The sequence below is a fragment of the Oncorhynchus clarkii genome, chromosome 25 (genome assembly GCF_045791955.1).
Source record: "Oncorhynchus clarkii lewisi isolate Uvic-CL-2024 chromosome 25, UVic_Ocla_1.0, whole genome shotgun sequence".
Taxonomy (NCBI): Eukaryota; Metazoa; Chordata; class Actinopteri; order Salmoniformes; family Salmonidae; genus Oncorhynchus; species Oncorhynchus clarkii.
In genome coordinates, this window is record NC_092171.1 from 10,388,355 (window position 1) to 10,408,426 (window position 20,072).

The following is a 20,072-nucleotide window of genomic DNA, read 5'->3' on the forward strand; positions in this document are numbered from 1 at the left end:
CACTATCCTGTGTTTTCAGATGGAGAATCCGCTTCACACTGAGATGCACCCTTGTTCGGTTATGGACGTCAACTGGTTAGCATGGACAATTACATGAACATTATAAGGCGTTCTTTCCCCCTACTTCTTGGTTAGCTACCCATCTCACAGATTTGGTATAGAGAAAAAGTTCTGTACCAAATATGGAGTACAGTATGGATATGCAATGCAATACAACGTCTCATAGCAGTATACATACCTGTGTGGGAGAGGACAGGTCTAGTCGACTGAAGGGTCTGGTAACAGCTCTCTTTTCAAACAGAGGGGCTTCACAGCCCTGCAGGAAAACAAGAGGCAATATGTTAAACCACCCGTATGAAGGCAGAATGGTCTTGACTACGGGATCCAAACTGGATGAGACTAGGGCCTAGATTGACTCAGATCAAGCGTGAACTGGCGATAGCCGACACCCGCATAGCTGATGTTTTGGCGATTTCGAAGGTGTAACTGCTTTGGAGCTGTCTAATTGGTGCGCAGCTACTCTTGATCATTGTCACGAAGCCACACCCGTCCCACTCGCGTTAGAAGTTCAGAACGAGAAGGTCTATCCTATATAGAGAAATAATGATGCTCAAATTGAAAATGATTCAACAAAAATAATGAGGATTTCTATCAGCCTAATCTAGGTGTAGATTACATCTCATATTCTAATGTTCGAACTGGGATTTTTCTTAATGCGTGCTGTCAATGACAATGTCTGCTTTAAGTATAGTGCCAAGAGTCGCTAGTGGATTTGACCAGTCTAACGCATTTCCACCTCTAACACCGCAAAAACGACCGCTGTGGATGTCGGCTAAACCATTTTACATTCTCAGGGATGATCTCTCTCATGTGTATGATAGAGCACCCCTATAAAAAGGTAGAATGTCTTGGCTGTCAGATACACGATTTGCAGAGAACTGGACCATTCCATCTTGTAAGGGGTGGTTACCTGGTCAGGGAAGTCATTCCCCTCAATGTCATCGCCGTTGGAGTGTCCTCCAGGACTCTGGACGTCGATCCCATGACTCTCCAGGATTGCTGCTTCTTCTTCGAAAAAATAAAAACTTCTCCATAACATATCTGAGCCGTACGCACACACACTCTCATACACACTCACTCGACACCCCCCCCCACCCCCGAGGGGTCGTAAACGTTACCTATGTTGGCGCGTCTCTTGATCTCCTTACGGCGGTTGGCAAACCAGTTGTAGACCTTCAGAGACGTGACTTTCTCCAGATCAGACAGCTTCTTCCCTGCACACACAGACGCACGCACCATATTCAAGTCTCCTTACTCCATAATTAATATTCAACATAAGTATGTACCTCTTTCGTTTTTCCATGTTTTCCTCCTGCTGGTTCTCACCTGGTTTCTGGATGACAGCGTTGCAGGCGTTAGCGATCTCCTCTCGTTTAGCTTCATCAGGGTACTGGTTGTCATTGAAGTAACTGGGAAATAACACAAAATAACCACAACATCATTTATTAGGCAACATTCACATTCCTCCAAATCTAACGGCAAATCTGCTGCTTTCCCCAATCTCTCAGCCTTTATCTAGATTATAACAACTCACCAAATCTCCCTCCCTCCCTCCTCAACTCTCTCTCCATCACTCCCCTTTCTCCTCCTCACCTCTCCATCACAGCCAGACATTCTTTCCTCCAGGTGAACCGACTGCCTCGGCGCAGACGGAAGCTCCCGGGGGTGGAGCTTACAGGGGGCGGAGTCTGCCGCCACTCAACCACATCCTCCAGAGACATGGGGGCGGGCCGCATCGTCAGAGTGGCACCTGTAGACACAACCGTGATGTCACCATGGAGACAACCCTCACGTAACCAAGATTGTATCAAGTGAACATCAGACATCTACTATTTGGAGTGCGCTCTCCTTTGGTTGTTGATGGAGTGCATTTTATGAAAAGGATTCAGCACCTTATTTCTTAGAAGAATTAAGTGTTATATTGCGACTGTGTGGTGTGCATGTATGGAAATTAGGACTCATCTATACAAAGAGCGGTAGTGTTTTCAGCATAGATCAATAGCACTATCCTAATGAACAATGACGGCTGTAAGCCTTATATACGGCCTGTAGCTGTAACACACATACAGCATTCTGATGATAAAATGTAGAGATGTAGGGAGAGGTGGATTGGGACTGTGTCCATATGAAGATGTTGAAACTCAGGAACACCTTGAAACAGTCAATGGATGTTTTAAAAGACTAACATCCTAGATGTTACTTGTGCTTCCTGGGTCTTTTTATGACTCAATTCTATTTGACTCACACCTATACATGCTTTTGATTGGAACTAAAATAAATGTTGAAATCTGCTGTCTAGATCAGGGATGGGCAACTTTGATGGGGCCACAACAAAAAAAAACTATAAAAATTGCAGTTTTACAGCAAATTTCCTGCAATTCTACACATTTTGCCATATGGTGGAGGCCCATTTTTGTGGTTTTTAATATGATAAACAGATAATCACTGGGCCCCATCCCGGTCGGTAATTCGACAATGCTTAAGTTAGACTAATTTGCCAATCTAAAAACATTTAGCTGACATGGGCTAATTGAGTAACTGCTGATGCACAACCTAATTTTGAAATTGCACCTTGTGTGTTCTATTATTCTAACTCTCAACAGTAAGTTGAGACCCCGACTGAGACCCTAAAATAAAGAACACTTTACCGGCAGTACTGCAGAGCTGGAGGCCCGGATGGGAGTAGCCCTGCCGTATGCAGCTAATACAGCAGTCGTCTATAGGTGCTGTGACATACACAGTCCACCAGGGCTCATCACTACACCCTCCCCTCCACACAGACAGAGAGGTGAGGCCGGTGTGATTTCACAAGTTAGCTTTTTATTAAAAAAAAACAGTTTTGTCACCATGGTTATACAGTCACACACCAGTACTCTTTAAGGCCTAGCTATAGTCATCGTCATAACATATTAAATGAGGTTTATACCGTGCTTAAAGCACTTTACATTTCTACTCAATTGTCTTAGCGACATCGTAGCGATACAACTACAAGTACTACTACTACTCATTATACACCAGCCAATAATGAGTATTTGAATATTTGCGGCTGTGATAGCTTATCGGCTGCTGTGCCCAGAGGGTAGGGAGGGACACAGAAAATGGGAAGTGACACATCTGGACACAGGAAGGAGTCATAGACAGACAATGGGGTTGTAGGGGCAGAAACAGGTTGCAGGGGGGGGGGGTTTGAAAATGGGACGTAACAGCTCAGAGAATTGGACGGGACAAGTACTGTGAATGGAACATTTTTTGGGGGGGGGAGAGGCTTCAATACTGCATGGGGTGTGTCTGCAGAGTAGCTACAGTGCCTTGAAAAAGCATTCATACCCTTTGGATTTCTTCACATGTTTGTGTTAAAGTGGGATTAAGCTGGATTTCAGTTATTTTGTCAACAACCACAAAATACTTGAATGTCAATGACATGTTAGAGATGGATCGAAATGAAATAACTCATATAGTCGTTGCATAAGTATTCAGCACCCGGAGTCAATACATGTTAGAAACCGCTTTCACAGCGATTATTGTTTTGGGTCTTTTGGGTAATTCTCAAAGAGCTTTACACACCTGGATTTGGCTATTTTATCCCATTTTTGTTTTCATAATTCTTCGAGCTCTGTCAAGACGTTGGGGATCATGGCTAGAAAGCATTATTCAAGTATTTCCGCAGATTTAGGTCAAAACTGTAACTTGGCCACTCAGGAACACCCACAATCATCTTGGTAAGCAACTCCAGTGTAGATTTGACTTTGTTATTGGTTATTGTCCTGCTGAAAATGTGAATTCCTCTCAGAGACTGAAGCAGGTTTTCCTCTAGGAGTTTGCCTGTACTAAGCTCCATCACGGTTTTATTTTATTTTTTTACCCTGAAAACTTCAGTATTTGCCGATGTAAAACACACCCACACCATGATGCCGCCACCAACCACCATGCTTGAAAATAAGGAGGGAGTTGCTCAGTGATGTGGTGTTGGATTTGCCCCAAACATAAGGTTGTGCATTTAGGCCAAAAAGTGTTTTCCATTTCCATGTCTTTCTTTTGCAGGATTACTTTAGTGCCTTGTTGCATGCTGTGAAATATTTGTATTCTGTATATTTGTATTCTTCTGTCAATTAAGTCATTCATTTAGGCTTGTCCAAACAAAGGGCCTGAATACTTATGCAACGACTATATTGTAGTTCTCATTTTTATTATTGTTGACAAAAAAAAACTAACAATTAAATCAAAATGTTAATCCCACTTTGTAACACAATAAAATGCAAATAAATCCAAGGGGTCTGAATATCTTTGCAAAGCACTGTATGCCCATTGAAACTGAGGGGGCACAAGACGGCATGTGGGTAGTGTAGTCACATGGAGTGACTACAAATAAACACACTCAGATTTGGCATGAGCGCCCCCTAGAAAAGTGGATTGCATTGGGCCAAAACAACAGTTCAGGGATACATAGGGTGGATTTGGAAGGGCCATCACTATTTTCTAGCCCGAGAATATCAACAAATAGTTCATAGATGCACCCATCAGCTCTCATCATATAACCCCTCTAGTTTGGACAGGGTCTTAGAGAGTCCTCTAATAGTGGATGGAACGAGTGGAACAACTGAAGAGGGACTGGACAGATGGGAGGAGGCTGAGGGTGGGGGGGTCGGGGGGGCACAGAAGGGGGTCTGCCAGGGGGTGGAGGAGGTGGAGGTGGGGGGCATGGTGGGACCGGGTGGGGGTCTGGGCATGGGGGTGGTGGTGGTGGGCATTACCGGGGGTGGTCTTCTCCAATTGGTACCAGCGGTAGAAGGCCCTCTTCTTCTGTTCACTGAGGTCCGAGCCCTGCTGGAGCAGCCAGTGGGAGATACGACTCTGACTGATACCTGGAGAGAGGGGGAGCAAGGGAGAGAAAATGGAGGGAGGAAGTAAGAGCGAGAGAGAGGATGGCCCAGAGAGAGGGATTCATTAACTTGCCACTGCATATATACAGTGGATGAAGTACTTGCGGTTTCTCATTACATCCACACAAACACTAGTGACCACAGTCCCACTCCCACAGTCAAGTGCCATGTGCTGTGTTAGCCACAAGGGGGCATACTGACCTGTGACCTGAGCCACCACGGCCTGAGAGATACGCCTGTTCCCCAGGAACACCTTGATCTCCTCCTTGATTATGGCACTGTCCCTTCTGGAGGGAGAGAGAGGGGGAGAGGTGGTGAGTGTGAGGGAGGGAGGAGCGAGAGAGAGAGAGAGGTGGTGAGTGTGAGGGAGGAAAGAGAGAAAACAAAGAGCATTGTTCCCTTTTGCTAGGAAGATCGAACGAGAGGACGGTTCAAGGAAAAGAGAGAGGACGAGGGAAGAAGTGAGAGATGTCTGTGGAACGAGCGAGAGAAACGGAGAGGAAGAGTGGAAGAAGATAAGCCATGGATAGAGGGAGATATCAGCAAGTACAATGGCGTTGGAGAGGAAGCAAAGAGCCAATCAAAAGGGAAATATTTATTTTATTTTTTATTTAACTAGGCAAGTCAGTTAAGAACAAATTCTTATTTACAATGACGGCCTACCCCGGCCAAACCCGGACGACGCTGGGCCAATTGTGCGCCGCCCTATGGGACTCCCGATCACAGCCGGATGTGATACAGCTTGGATTTGAACCAGGGACTGTAGTGACGCCTCTTGCACTGAGATGCAGTGCCTTAGACCGCTGCGCCACTCGGGAGCCCAATATGAGGGGTTGAGGAAAAGCAAGGAGAATATGGGTGATGGCAGAGAAAATGTGTCTGTGTGTGACCAAGTGCCGCTGCATGTGTGATTGTCAGACGGAAAGAGTGAATGTGACGAGAGAGAGAGAGAGAGAGAGAGAGAGAGAGAGAGAGAGAGAGAGAGAGAGAGAGAGAGAGAGAGAGAGAGAGAGAGAGAGAGAGAGAGAGAGAGAGAGAGAGAGAGAGAGAGAGAGAGAGAGAGAGAGAGAGAGAGAGAGAGAGAGATAGCGAGAGAGATAGCGAGAGAGAGACGGAGGGAGATAGCAAAACAGAGAAGGAGAGAGCGAGAGAGCGAGCGAGCGAGCGAGACGGAGGGAGATAGCAAAACAGAGAAGGAGAGAGAGCAGTTCTGATAGATGTGATGGAGCGCCTGCTGAACACTGGAGACACACACACAGTCTTTCTGTCGATACACTGCCTTCTCATTTACATTTATATTGATTCCCCTTCATGGAGAACGTGAGGGAGAATCAGGCAGCACTGAGCTGCCAGAAATCCACTGCTACTTTTCTCTCCCTCCATTTCATTTCATTTTCATCTAATCAATACTGCCTTTATCACTGGGCACACACTACAGAAGAGCAGCTGCAGGGTTGACAGGACACGTGTGTGTGTGTGTGTGTGTGTGTGTGTGTGTGTGTGTAATATATATATATTAGAGCCCATATTTTATGTAGCAAACCAGATAATAACGTTACCTGCATATATTCCATTATTCAATTCATAGTTGATATCTTTCCAACCACTTCAACCCAAACTGTCAATTTAATAACCTATTGTGTGTTCATGTGTTTTTGGACAAGCATTGGTTAAATGATAACTGACTGGCCTCCCACCAATTTGGCCTGCTAATTGTGTGCAGGTGGTCAAAGGTGCAGGAGAGGCACCTGGTTTTCAGTGTAAGCGAGGAGGATGTGAGGAGTGTTTGCATCTTTGACACCTCCCCCTTTTGTCTTTAGCCATTTTAACTCTGCCTGTTTCAAGTCTGTATTTATTAAAGTTATTTTTAAAGTAAATCCAACTCTAGTCTAATTTATTAATGTGAAAAGCATCAGCCTGCTTCGTCACGGTGTGTCTGATTATGGTGTCTGTGTTTATAGACAGATGTCACTTGACTCAGGCCTGGGGGGGGGGGGGGGGGGGGAACAAACCCATTCAAAAACCGACATGTTCAGGTAGTACAAACGGTCATTAGTTTGGTTCCCATTTTGTGCCTATTGACTACCATGTAAATCTATTCAGATAACGCTGTGTTCATGTGCTATACGACACTCGGGACCTCCAAGTTCACATGAACACAAGTTATTTGCGTAGAGCTTCCTATTGGTTGATTCTGGTACTTTCAAGTGAGAAACTCGAGTTCAATGAGTTTCCAAGTCGGAAATGTCAGAGTTTCCTATTTCCGACTAGCACGTGAACGAGGCATAAGACTCCGGTTACTCCTCCTCACCTCATGAGTTGCTCCACTTTGTCGTCCACGTCTAGTTCCTCCTCGCTGGCCTCAAACCCGTAGCCTCTCCCCGTCACGCCACCACTAACCGCACTAACACTGATAGGAAACCGTGGTGGAGACAGCTTTCCGTTCGTCATGGCAACAATCTCTCCGCCGCCACCAACCCCACCACACCCGTTCTGAGCCACCGCTGCCAAAGCAACAGGGGCAGATACAACCGCCGGAGGGGGCGGCGACATATCATAGTTGTTGCTAGGTGACGGCGACAGACCACTCCCGCCAGTCCCATTCGCCTGGTAACCAGTCTGTGTGGCGGTCGTGGACGTCGACGAGGACGCCACAACATTATTGGACGAGGAAGACGACGTCATATTAGCATTGCTATTGGACGTCGGTCCCTGACCGACAGGCTGGGGCTGCGTCTGGGGGCGGCGTCCAAACTTGTGTCCGTGCTGGCGGTCCAGTCTGTCCAGGGTATCCAGGGCGTGGAGGATCTCTGGCTTGGTCATCCCCGTCCTCCTCAGCCGTTGGAGCAGGTCAATCTGCTCGATGGTGAAGCGAGGCTCATCGGTGAACTGAGACATCCTGGACAGAGAGAAGAGAGAGAGGAGTTGACATGGAGCGAGAGAGAGGGGAACGGTTAGATGGGATGGATGAAGAGGGAGAGAGAGAGAGAGAGATGGCGTGAGAGACGAGAGTTTAGGAGGAATGGATGGAGGGAGAAGGGTTTAAACGGAGGGAGAGCGAGAGTTCAGATCAGACGGACGGATGAAGAGAGGAGGGAGAAGGAGACGAGTTTAGATGAGACATATAGGGACGGATGGAGAGATGGGGAGCTGTGGCTGTCCAAAGAACAACCTCGAGCCCCTTAGACACTGGCACAGATCAAATAGAATTTCATAACACTGCTTATGTCTATGACCTAACCCATTATTATGAGGGAGACCATGGCAGCTCTTACAAAAGATTACGCTGAGACACGTATGCACTCAGAATCACACAAAAAACATCACCCAGCTTACAGAGAAGTACACACAAATGGAAATTCCCGAAGAACCGCACTGTGCCGCACACACCTTATCTCCTCATCAGCGGCATGCTTAGAGAAGACTGGCTCAGCAGCTGCAGCCCAGATATGAAATGGATTATTCTATCAACCTCTTAGAGGGCTTTTAGAGCGAGAGAGAGAGAGCGAGAGGTAGAGACGGGGAGAATGAGGAAAAGGACATGAGAGGTAGGAGAGAGAGAGAGAAGAGAGGGATAGATGTGGAAAGGGATGGGACATATGGATAGACTTAGATAGATAGTGCGAAAGGGGGGAGGGTGAGAGAGATGGAAATAGAGAGAGAGCAGACCTCGTGTGTGCGAGAGAGAAAGAGCTGACAGAGAACACATGCATGAGAGAGAGAGTTGAAAGATTGAGAGGAGAAAGGGAGGGAGGAGGGGTTAACAGAGAGTGCGACTTGGGAAAAACGCCAAGAAAATGTTCCATCCTAAGCGGCCAACCTCCATATTTTCCCTTTGAAGAGGGCGGGGATGAGTCATAGGACAGTGTATAGGATATCACACAGACAGACATCAGCCCTCAGACAAACTTACATACAGTACTGTACAGACACACACAGCCAGGACACACACATACACAAAGACAGCAGTACAGTACAACAACAAAAAAACAGGCAGACAGGGTCAAAAAGAGTAGAGGGCACACACACACAGTCTCTAGACCTAGTGACTGAAGGCTGGTGGAGAAGGAGGTACCATAGTCAGAATGCATATTGCACAAAGCACACTAGTGATATCATCAACTGAAAACAAGAGGGCATATAGCCTATATGTTATTATTACGTAGAGCCTTAAAACAATGCAACAACGCCTAGCCTACTTGACATAGACAGTACCGTATCAAAAGCCATTACCGTATCAAAAGCCAGTCTCTGCACAGAGCAGACTAAAAAATTAAAAAAAATACACAAAAAAAAGCCCTATAGGCCCTGGTCAAAAGTAGTGTACTTTATAGCAAATAGGGTGCCATTTGGGATGCTTACTTTGAGACATTGGCTAAATCAGAGGAATCAGAGTCAGAGGAAGGAGACATTAACAGCTCGTGATCTTCATTTCACACTACATTCTCCTCTACATTGTCCTGATGTGGTCACATGAAGGCTGCTGGACACATTCCACAATATGATTCCAAATCTGCCGTCCTTAAAAAAAAGAAGCTCTCTGGAATATATGAGGCATACCTCCCCCTCTCTGCTTCTCTTATCTCCCTCTCAAACTCTACAGTGCATTCGGAGAGTAGTCAGACCCCTTCCCCTTTTCCACATTTTGTTACATTACAGGCTTATTCTAAAAATATGGTTGTTTTTGTCCCCCCTCAATCTACATTTTACCCACTAAGTTGACTGAGAACACATTCTCAGCAACAACCTGGGGAATAGTTACAGGGTGAGGAGATGAATGAGCCAATTGTAAACTGGGGATGATTAGGTGGCCATGATGATATGACGCCCAATTTGGGAATTTAGCCAGGACACCGGGGTAAACACCCCTACTCTTATGATGAGTGCCATGGGATCTTTAGTGACCACAGAGAGTCAGGACACCTGTTTAACGTCCCATTCGAAAGACAGCACCCTACACAGGGCAATGTCCCCAATCACTGCCCTGGGGCATTGGGATCATTTTTTAGATGAGGGTGCCTCCTACTGACCTTCCAACACCACTTCCAGCAGCCTCTGGTCTCCCATCCAGGGACCGACCAGGACCATCCCTGATTAGCTTCAGAAGCAAGCCAGCAGTGGAATGCAGTGTGGTATGCTGTAACACCCCATAATGACAAAGCAAAACCCGAATTAGACATTTTTTATTATGTGACATTTCCATAAGTATTCAGACCCTTCACTCAGTACTTTGTTGAAGCACCTTGGCAGTGATACAGCCTAGAGTCTTCTTTGGTATGATGCTACAAGCTTGGCACACCTGTATTTGGGGAGTTTCTACATTCTTCTCTGCAGATCCTCTCAAGCTCTGTCAGGCTGGAATGGGAGCGTCGCTGCACAGATATTTTCAGATCTCTCCAGAGATGTTCGATCGGGTTCAAGTCCGGGCTCTGACTGGGCCACTCAAGGACATTCAGAGACCTGTCCTGAAGCCACTCCTGCATTGTCTTGGTTGTGTGCTTAGGGTCGTTGTCCTGTTGGAAGGTGAACCTTCTCCCCCAGTCTGAGGTCATGAGTGCTTTGGAGCAGGTTTTAAATAAGGATCTCTGTACTTTGCTCCATTCATCTTTCCCTCTATCCTGACTAGTCTCCCAGTCCCCACCCCTGAAAAACATCCCCACAGCATGATGCTGCCACCATCATGCTTCACCGTAGGGGTGGTGCCAGGTTTCCTCCAGACGTGACACTTGGCATTCAGGCCAAAGAGTTCAATCTTGGATTCATCAGACCAGAGAATAATGTTTCTCAAAGTCTGAGAGTCCAAGCAGACTGTCGTGTTCCTTTTTACTGAGGAGTGGCTTCCTTCTGGCCACTACCATAAAGGCCTGATTGGTGGAGTGCTGCAGTGATGATTGTACTTCTGGAAGGTTCTCCCATCTCCACAGAGGAACTCTTGAGCTCTGTCAGTGACCCTCGGGTTCTTGGTCACCTCCCTGACCAAGGCCCTTCTCCCCTGATTGCTCAGTTTGTCCGGGCAGCCACCTCTAGGAAGAGTCTTGGTGGTTCCAAACTTCTTCCATTTAAGAATGATGGAGGCCACTGTGTTCTTGGGGGGATCTTCAATGCTGCAGACATTTTTTGGTACCCTTCCCCAGATCTGTGCCTCGACACAATCCTGTCGGGGAGCTCTACGGACAATTCCTTCAACCTTTGCTCTGACATGTACTGTCAACTGTGGGACCTTATATAGACAGGTGTGTACCTTTCCAAATCATGTCCAATCAATTGAATTTCCCACAGGTGGACTCCAATCAAGCAGTAGAAACATCTCAAGGATGATCAATGGAAACAGGATGCACTGGAGTTCAATTTCAAGTCTCATAGCAAAGGCTCTGAATACTTATGAAAATAAGGTATATCTGTTTTAAATGTTATAATACAATTGCAAATATTTCTAAAAACCTGTTTTTCGCTTTGTCATTATGAGTGTGTGTAGATTATTGAAAAAAAAAAAATCTATAAATGTAATCCATTTTAGAATAAGGCTGTAACGTAACAAAATGTGGAAAAAGGGGTATGAATACTTTCCAAATGAACTGTAGGCTTAGGCTAGGTCCCAACACTAACGTCTAGGGAAAATAGTACATTTTTGCTCTAGCCAAGTGCAAACATGACTGATTTGACTAATAATCAACTAGGTTAATCAAGGGCTTGACTAGTTGAATCAGGTGTGCCAGCTAGGTGAGGGCAGGAACAATAAGGTGCCTGGACCTTGACTTAGAGCAGGGCTGCCCATCCTTCTTCCTGGAGATCTACTGAAACCATGTCTTATAGTCAGTCTGTAATATAAACCCTGGGGGGGGGGGGGGGGGGGCTCCTGGGGGGGTCAAAGTGCGGCTCCTTTAGTTAAGTAAAACAAGTTTCTCCACAAATCCTCCTCCTCCTTGACCTTCCTGTCTTCCTCTGGTGCAGAGGCTCTGAGCCTGGCCCTTGCCCTGGGGAGGACAGAGGTTTAATACTGCTGACTAAACTAGCCCTGGTCAATGCTCTTTATACAGTAGATCACTGCTCAGCAGAAAGGCTGCAGGGGGAAAGGGATGGATGGATAGAGAGAGAGAGAAACCTATGCACACACGACTATGCCCCGAGAGCCTCATGGCTTTTAAAAGTTTGAGTGTCCAGGCGTGTCAGATTTGACTCGGCAGGAAAAACAAACTCTCAAAACATACACAGAGTGTGTTTGGGTCTGAGTGACTTGTTAAACAAGTGGCCGCAACTACTAGCATATTACAATTGTGAAACGACTGTACTATATATTTGTGCTGTAGACTGCAACGCCAGGGAAATGATCGTCCTTAGGAGCAAAATAACACATTTTTCCATGCCTAATCAACCATTCCAAGCTTGTAAACTGTGTAGTTGAATCCTTAGGGCCCCTAGAAAAAGGTTAGGAGCCAGGAAGCAATATATTTACCCAGGTGCAGAAGGAAGCAGCCAGTGAGCAGCTTCACAGCAAACTTTCCCTGACTCCCTTTGCCTAGAGATCTTTTGGATTACTAGGTATCTGATGAAAAGGTGGATACTGGTAAATGTGGGTGTCTGTGCTTCTGGTTTTGTATTGGGAACACTGACTGGTAAACTAGTCTCGCAACACAGAGCCTACACGGGGAAATCTAATGGGTAACCTGTATAATGATCTACAAATTAGGACTAGAGGAAACATTTGCATGCAAGCAATTCCATGGTAACGGAATAACCCTTTGACTCAGATGTTTCACTTTAAAATGTGTGCCAAAATAAAAATTTATTAAAAAAACATTGATTTCAAAGTTTAACAAACCACACAACTCTATGCAATGGTGTCTGGAGAAGTGGGTGAACTCTATGGCCCGGCCAGGGAAGGCACCCTGTCTGAAAAATTCTATGAGAAAGTGACAAATTCCAAATGACCTAAAATGATAAATCCCATATTGGTCTTTCACAGTCAGGAAACCCAAGCTGTACTGTGCTAGTAGTCTAATAGTAGGACTACTATTGAAACAAATAAATGAGGCGGTCAACTGAGTCAGAAATATTCAGGTTTTCGCTCTCAAAGTCAAGCTTGAATAGACAAACAACAAAATTGGGTGTTCCAATTCCATAATGCTTAAACTAGAGGTCGACCGATTAATCGGAATGGCCGATTATTTTTGGGCGCAGATTTGCCAATTTAAAAAGATATATATATATATTTTTTATATACACCTTTATTTAACTAGGCAAGTCAGTTAAGAACACATTCTTATTTTCAATGACGCCCTAGGAACGGTGGGTTAACTGCGTTGTTCAGGGGCAGAAAGACAGATTTTCACCTTGTCAGCTCGGGGGATCCAATCTTGCAACCGTACAGTTAACTAGTCCAACGCAATGGCTAACTAGTTAGCGCGCACTAATAGCGTTTCAAACGTCACTCGCTCTGAGCCTTGCAGTGGTTGTTTCTCTTGCTCTGCATGGGTAACGCTGCTTCGATGGTGGCTGTTGTCGTTGTGTTGCTGGTTCGAGCCCAGAGAGGAGCGAGGAGAGGGACAGAAGCTATACTGTTACACTGGCAATACTAAAGTGCCTATAAGAACATCCAATAGTCAAAGGTTAATGAAATACAAATGGTATAGAGGGAAATAGTCCTATAATAACTACAACCTAAAACTTCTTAACTGGGAATATTGAAGACTCATGTTAAAAAGTAACCACCAGCTTTCATATGTTCTCATGTTCTGAGCAAGGAACTGAAACGTTAGCTTTTTTTACATGGCACATATTGCATTTTTGCTTTCTTCTCCAACACTTTGTTTTTGCATTATTTAAACAGGTTTCATTATTTACTTGAGGCTAAATTGATTTTATTGATGTATTATATTAAGTTCAAATAAGTGTTAATTCAGTATTGTTGTAATTGTCATTATTACAAATAAATTAAATAAATAAATACAAATAAAATAAATTTAAATTTTTTTTTTTTTTTAAAAATCGGCCGATTAATCGGTATCAGCTTTTTTTGGTCCTCCAATAAATTGGTCTCGGCGTTGAAAAATCATAATCGGTCGACCTCTAGCTTAAACCATATCAGGAGACCACTTTTGGGGTTTGGGGAAAACCCAAGAATGTAGTGCATGAGATTGAGTTTCCCCAGGTAGGCATTGGCTACTTTGTAGCTAGTTAACATTAAATAGAGGTTTTTGGGAAAGCCTTTCCATCTACCAGAAGAGTCAGAACTGTTTCTTTTGTTCTCTAATTGTTTGAAACCTGGATGTTTTACTTCATATTCTGAGACATATATTGCCTGGATCACAGTAGTCTATCGCCAAAATCCCCCCATAGAAACATGGGGGCAATTATTTTAGAAAGACTTCCTCATATGCGTTCTCCTGTTCTATTGTTTTTCTTGTAACTTTTCATTGTTTAGCAGCCAAAGGCCTGATCCTAATCATAGCAACCCATGATACAACAACTATCATTAGATCGCCCCGCTCTCTACATTTTTAACAGATATTTACATTTCTGTCCATGAAACTGCTCGCATGTGCTGTGCACATTTTAGAATGAGTTTTCCTGCCAATTGCATTTTTGGAGCATTCGCGCATAGGCCTACTGCTGTGTGCATATTGCTGAATAAGTAATAGCTCGACATTTTAAGCTAAACATTCTGATCTGTTCCGTCAACATTGTTAATTGATACGGCTTAAGGAAGTGTGTATACAGGGTATACCCGCCACTACACGACTGACTCTATGCACAAGGACAACGTTGAACAATTTACACAGATTTCACGAACAAAACACATTTGCTGGTAGACCTGTGCAGACGCAAAGTTAAGTAACAGAATTACAGTAAGATCTCCAAGGTTTAAATATATTTTTTTAATAGATGACAACTTTATAAAAAACGATGCGCACTCTTCAATGGGGCAGAAGTCTGAGTTGTTGTGATTCTGGATGGCCAGAAAGCAACAGTGACAAGAAACTGCCTTTTGGGGAATCTTAAGTGATTTGTTTCAGCTAGTTTCATATTGTTCTTGATACCATGTCTTGTTTTGAGGTGTTTTGACTGATTTCATGTCAATACTTATATGGCTCAGATTGGCTAGCTAACCAACAACTGTAATGACATATTTGAGAGACAAGTGCTAATTGTGCAAATGTATTTGTTTCCAATAAACATTGGAGACTAAATATAGTTTACATGTTGTCAACAATCTAAGCCAACCCTGTCTGTTTTGACACAAACTCAGCAAAAAAAGAAACGGCCCTTTTTCAGGACCATGTCTTTCAAAGATATTTTGATTTTTACGAATTAACTTCATAGATCTTCATTGTAAAGGGTTTAAACACTGTTTCCCATGTTTGTTCAATGAATCATAAACAATTAATGAACATGCACCTGTGGAACGGTCGTTAGGACACTAACAGCTTACAGACAGTAGGCAATTAAGGTCACAGTTATGAAAACTTAGGACACTAAAGAGGCATTTCTAATGACTCTGAAAAACACCAAAAGAAAGATGCCCAGGGTCCCTGCTCATCTGCGCCTTAGGCATGTTGCAAGGAGTCATGAGGACTGCAGATGTGGCCAGGGCAATAAATTGCAATGTCCGTACTGTGAGACGCCTAAGACAGCGCTACAGGGAGACAAGACGGACAGCTGATCGTCCTCGCAGTTGCAGACCACTTATAACAACACCTGCACAGGATCGGTACATCCGAACATCACACCTGCGAGACAGGTACAGGATGGCAGCAACAACTGCCCAAGTTACACCAGGAACGCACAATCCCTCCATCAGTGCTCAGACTGTCCGCAATAGGCTGAGGGAGGCTGGACTGAGGGCTTGTAGGCCTGATGTAAGGCAGGTCCACACCAGACACCAACAATGTCACAATGTTCACAAACCCACCGTCACTGGACCAGACAGGACTGGCAAAAAAAAGTGCTCTGCACTGACGAGTCGTGGTTTTGTCTCACCAGGGGTGATGGTCGGATTCGCATTTGTCCTCGAAGGAATGGCCGTTACATCGAGGCCTGTACTCTGGAGCGGGATTGATTTGGAGGTGGAGGATCCATCATGGTCTGGGGCGTCACAGCATCATCTGACTGAGCTTGTTGTCATTGCAGGCAATCTCAGTGCTGTGTGGTACAGGGAAGACATCCTCCTCCCTCATGTTGTACCCTTCCTGCAGGCTCATCCTGACATGACCCTCCAGCATGATAATGCCACCAGCCATACTGCTCGTTCTGTACGTGATTTCCTGCAAGAGAAGAATGTCAGTGTTCTGCCCTGGCCAGCAAAGAGCCCGGATCTCAATCCTATTGAGCACGTCTGGGACCTGTTGGATCGGAGGGTGAGGGCTAGGGCCATTGCAGCCAGAAATGTCTGAACTTGCAGGTGCCTTGGTGGAAGACTGGGGTAGCATCTCACAGCAAACACTGGCAAATCTGGTGCAGTCCATGAGGAGGAGATTCACTGCCGTACTTAATACAGCTGGTGGCCACACCAGATACTGACTGTTACTTTTGACCACCCCTTTGTTCAGGGACACATCATTCCATTTCTGTTAGTCACATTTCTGTGGAACTTGTACCGTTTATGTCTCAATTGTTGATTCTTATGTTCATACAAATATTTACAGATGTTAAGTTTGCTGAAAATAAACGTAGTTGACAGTGAGAGGACTTTTATTTATTTTTTAGTTTAGTTGCGCACAAGTCGGTTTTGTTGCTAAACAACCAACCCGTCTATGCGACCACGTTTTCCAAAAACTCTGTTAAAGCTGCAATGTGTAACTTTTGGGCGACCTGACCAAATGCACCTAGCAACGCGACTTATAGAACTGTCATTCTCATTGAAAGCAAGTCTTAGAAGCGGTAGATCTGTACTATGTGCGCTATTTCTATGCTTACGTTCTGTTGTGTTGTGGTGACTTTTACTTTTGTACACCAGCTTCAAAAACAGCTGAAAATGCAATGGTTATTGAAAATATATTTCACAGTGGATTAGATGGTACAGTGATTCTCTACACTGCTTTGTCATCACAAACTGAAATTAGGAGTAATATTAGAAATTAAGCAACCAGGAAATGGCGGAGCGATTTCTGCATATTGTACCTTTAAATATCTCCTCAGAATTAGGTTTAAAATATGTCTGCAGAAAGAATGGGGTGTCAGCTATGACATGACACATTGAGTTTGATATATATATATATATCTTGGTTATTGAACTACAGTAGGTGAATTGGATTTACATCCAGTAATGTAATTACATCATGGGTCCCTGATCTGTACTATACAGAAATTGATATTTATGGATATTAATCTAAATTCTCTTCATGGTGATGTATCCTGAATAGGTACATAAAAGAAAGTAGAAATATGCATTATCCTTCTTTTGGATATTTGGGTATTATTTTACACACTATCTATTATTCTAATGAGCTCCGCCCCCAAGTTTGGTCCAGTTGGTCCGGACCAAACCAATCATAGATGTCTCTTTCACAAGTTACGACATCACAGTAAATGAAAAAGAGGGTACGTAGTAGGTGTGCGAGAGGAAGGAGAATCAGCACAAGTCTGGTTGTCCTTTCAGTTTTCATTCTTGTTTTGACTACAAGATGAAAGAAAATAGTTATGAGCTGAACATAACAGTATGTTAGCGGAAAGAAAGACAGTAGCAGGTGACTCAACGGTGGTTTGTTAACACTATGATTTTCAATTGTAGCCAGTTCAATTGCGGAAATTCCGTTACCGATTTGGTAACTGAATTACGACTTTTAATCACTTTATAATACATAAGCAAACGTTTATCAGTAAATACACTAGCTTATTTGGTAGGTCTACCTATACTTGTTACTTCTGTGAACTTTCATTATCCTCCCTCAGAGAGAAATTTGGAAATATCTTAAACATATGGGTTTTTGGAAACGAATGGCACATTTTTAGGATGGAAAATGGTTGAAAAATGTACAGTTGAAGTTTACATACACCTCAGCCAAATACATTTAAACGCAATTTTTCACAATTCCTGACATTTAATCAGAGTAAAAATTCATTGTTTTAGGTCAGTTAGAATAACCACTTTATTTTAAGAAATGTGAAATGTCAGAATAATAGTAGAGAGGATAATTTTGTTCAGCTTTTATTTATTTCATCACATTCCCAGTGGGTCAGAAGTTTACATACATTCAATTAGTATTTGGTAGCATTGCCTTTAAATTGTTTAACTTGGGTCAAACGTTTTGGGTAGCCTTCCACAATAAGTTGGGTGAATTTTGGCCCATTCCTCATGACAGAGCTAGGGTAAATGAGTCAGGTTTGTAGGCCTCCTTGCTCACACACCCTTTTACAGTTCTGCCCACACAATTTTCTATAGGATTGAGGTCAGGGCTTTGTGATGGCCACTCCAATACCTTGACTTTGTTGTCCTTAAGTCATTTTGCCACAACTTTGGAAGTATGCTTGGGGTCATTCTCCATTTGGAAGACCCATTTGCGACCAAGCTTTAACTTCCTGATATCTTGAGATGTTGCTTCAATATACAGTGCCTTGCGAAAGTATTCGGCCCCCTTGAACTTTGCGACCTTTTGCCACATTTCAGGCTTCAAACATAAAGATATAAAACTGTATTTTTTTGTGAAGAATCAACAACAAGTGGGACACAATCATGAAGTGGAACAACATTTATTGGATATTTCAAACTTTTTTAACAAATAAAAAACTGAAAAATTGGGCGTGCAAAATGATTCAGCCCCTTTACTTTCAGTGCAGCAAACTCTCTCCAGAAGTTCAGTGAGGATCTCTGAATGATCCAATGTTGACCTAAATGACTAATGATGATAAATACAATCCACCTGTGTGTAATCAAGTCTCCGTATAAATGCACCTGCACTGTGATAGTCTCAGAGGTCCGTCAAAAGCGCAGAGAGCATCATGAAGAACAAGGAACACACCAGGCAGGTCCGAGATACTGTTGTGAAGAAGTTTAAAGCCAGATTTGGATACAAAAATATTTCCCAAGCTTTAAACATCCCAAGGAGCACTGTGCAAGCGATAATATTGAAATGGAAGGAGTATCAGACCACTGCAAATCTACCAAGACCTGGCCGTCCCTCTAAACTTTCAGCTCATACAAGGAGAAGACTGATCAGAGATGCAGCCAAGAGGCCCATGATCACTCTGGATGAACTGCAGAGATCTACAGCTGAGGTGGGAGACTCTGTCCATAGGACAACAATCAGTCGTATATTGCACAAATCTGGCCTTTATGGAAGAGTGGCAAGAAGAAAGCCATTTCTTAAAGATATCCATAAAAAGTGTCGGTTAAAGTTTGCCACAAGCCACCTGGGAGACACACCAAACATGTGGAAGAAGGTGCTCTGGTCAGATGAAACCAAAATTGAACTTTTTGGCAACAATGCAAAACGTTATGTTTGGCGTAAAAGCAACACACCATCCCCACTGTCAAACATGGTGGTGGCAGCATCATGGTTTGGGCCTGCTTTTCTTCAGCAGGGACAGGGAAGATGGTTAAAATTGATGGGAAGATGGAGTGAGCCAAATACAGGACCATTCTGGAAGAAAACCTGATGGAGTCTGCAAAAGACCTGAGACTGGGACGGAGATTTGTCTTCCAACAAGACAATGATCCAAAACATAAAGCAAAATCTACAATGGAATGGTTCAAAAATAAACATATCCAGGTGTTAGAATGGCCAAGTCAAAGTCCAGACCTGAATCCAATCGAGAATCTGTGGAAAGAACTGAAAACTGCTGTTCACAAATGCTCTCCATCCAACCTCACTGAGCTCGAGGTGTTTTGCAAGGAGGAATGGGAAAAAATGTCAGTCTCTCGATGTGCAAAACTGATAAGAGACATACCCCAAGCGACTTACAGCTGTAATCGCAGCAAAAGGTGGTGCTACAAAGTATTAACTTAAGGGGGCTGAATAATTTTGCACGCCCAATTTTTCAGTTTTTGATTTGTTAAAAAAGTTTGAAATATCCAATAAATGTCGTTCCACTTCATGATTGTGTCCCACTTGTTGTTGATTCTTCACAAAAAAATAGTTGTATATCTTTATGTTTGAAGCCTGAAATGTGGCAAAAGGTCGCAAAGTTCAAGGGGGC

General features: G+C 43.9%; 1 protein-coding gene across 4 annotated transcripts in view; it reads right to left on the reverse strand.

Annotated features, from left to right (window-relative positions):
* Positions 1-20,072, reverse strand: part of LOC139383825 (homeobox-containing protein 1-like) — a 31,412-nt gene that overhangs the window by 2,193 nt on the left and 9,147 nt on the right. For 2 of the 4 annotated variants that reach the window (XM_071128401.1, XM_071128399.1), the window contains exons 2-9: positions 7,252-7,839; positions 5,142-5,227; positions 4,812-4,922; positions 1,654-1,810; positions 1,387-1,469; positions 1,179-1,274; positions 971-1,065; positions 239-316 (exon numbers count right to left, since the gene is read on the reverse strand). In XM_071128401.1, the coding sequence (XP_070984502.1) occupies positions 239-316; positions 971-1,065; positions 1,179-1,274; positions 1,387-1,469; positions 1,654-1,810; positions 4,812-4,922; positions 5,142-5,227; positions 7,252-7,838 (1,293 nt within the window). In that variant the 5' untranslated portion in view covers position 7,839. Of the gene's footprint in view, positions 1-238; positions 317-970; positions 1,069-1,178; positions 1,275-1,386; positions 1,470-1,653; positions 1,811-4,811; positions 4,923-5,141; positions 5,228-7,251; positions 7,840-20,072 lie in introns of all 4 variants that reach the window. The other 2 variants (XM_071128400.1, XM_071128398.1) reach the window with 1 other exon arrangement.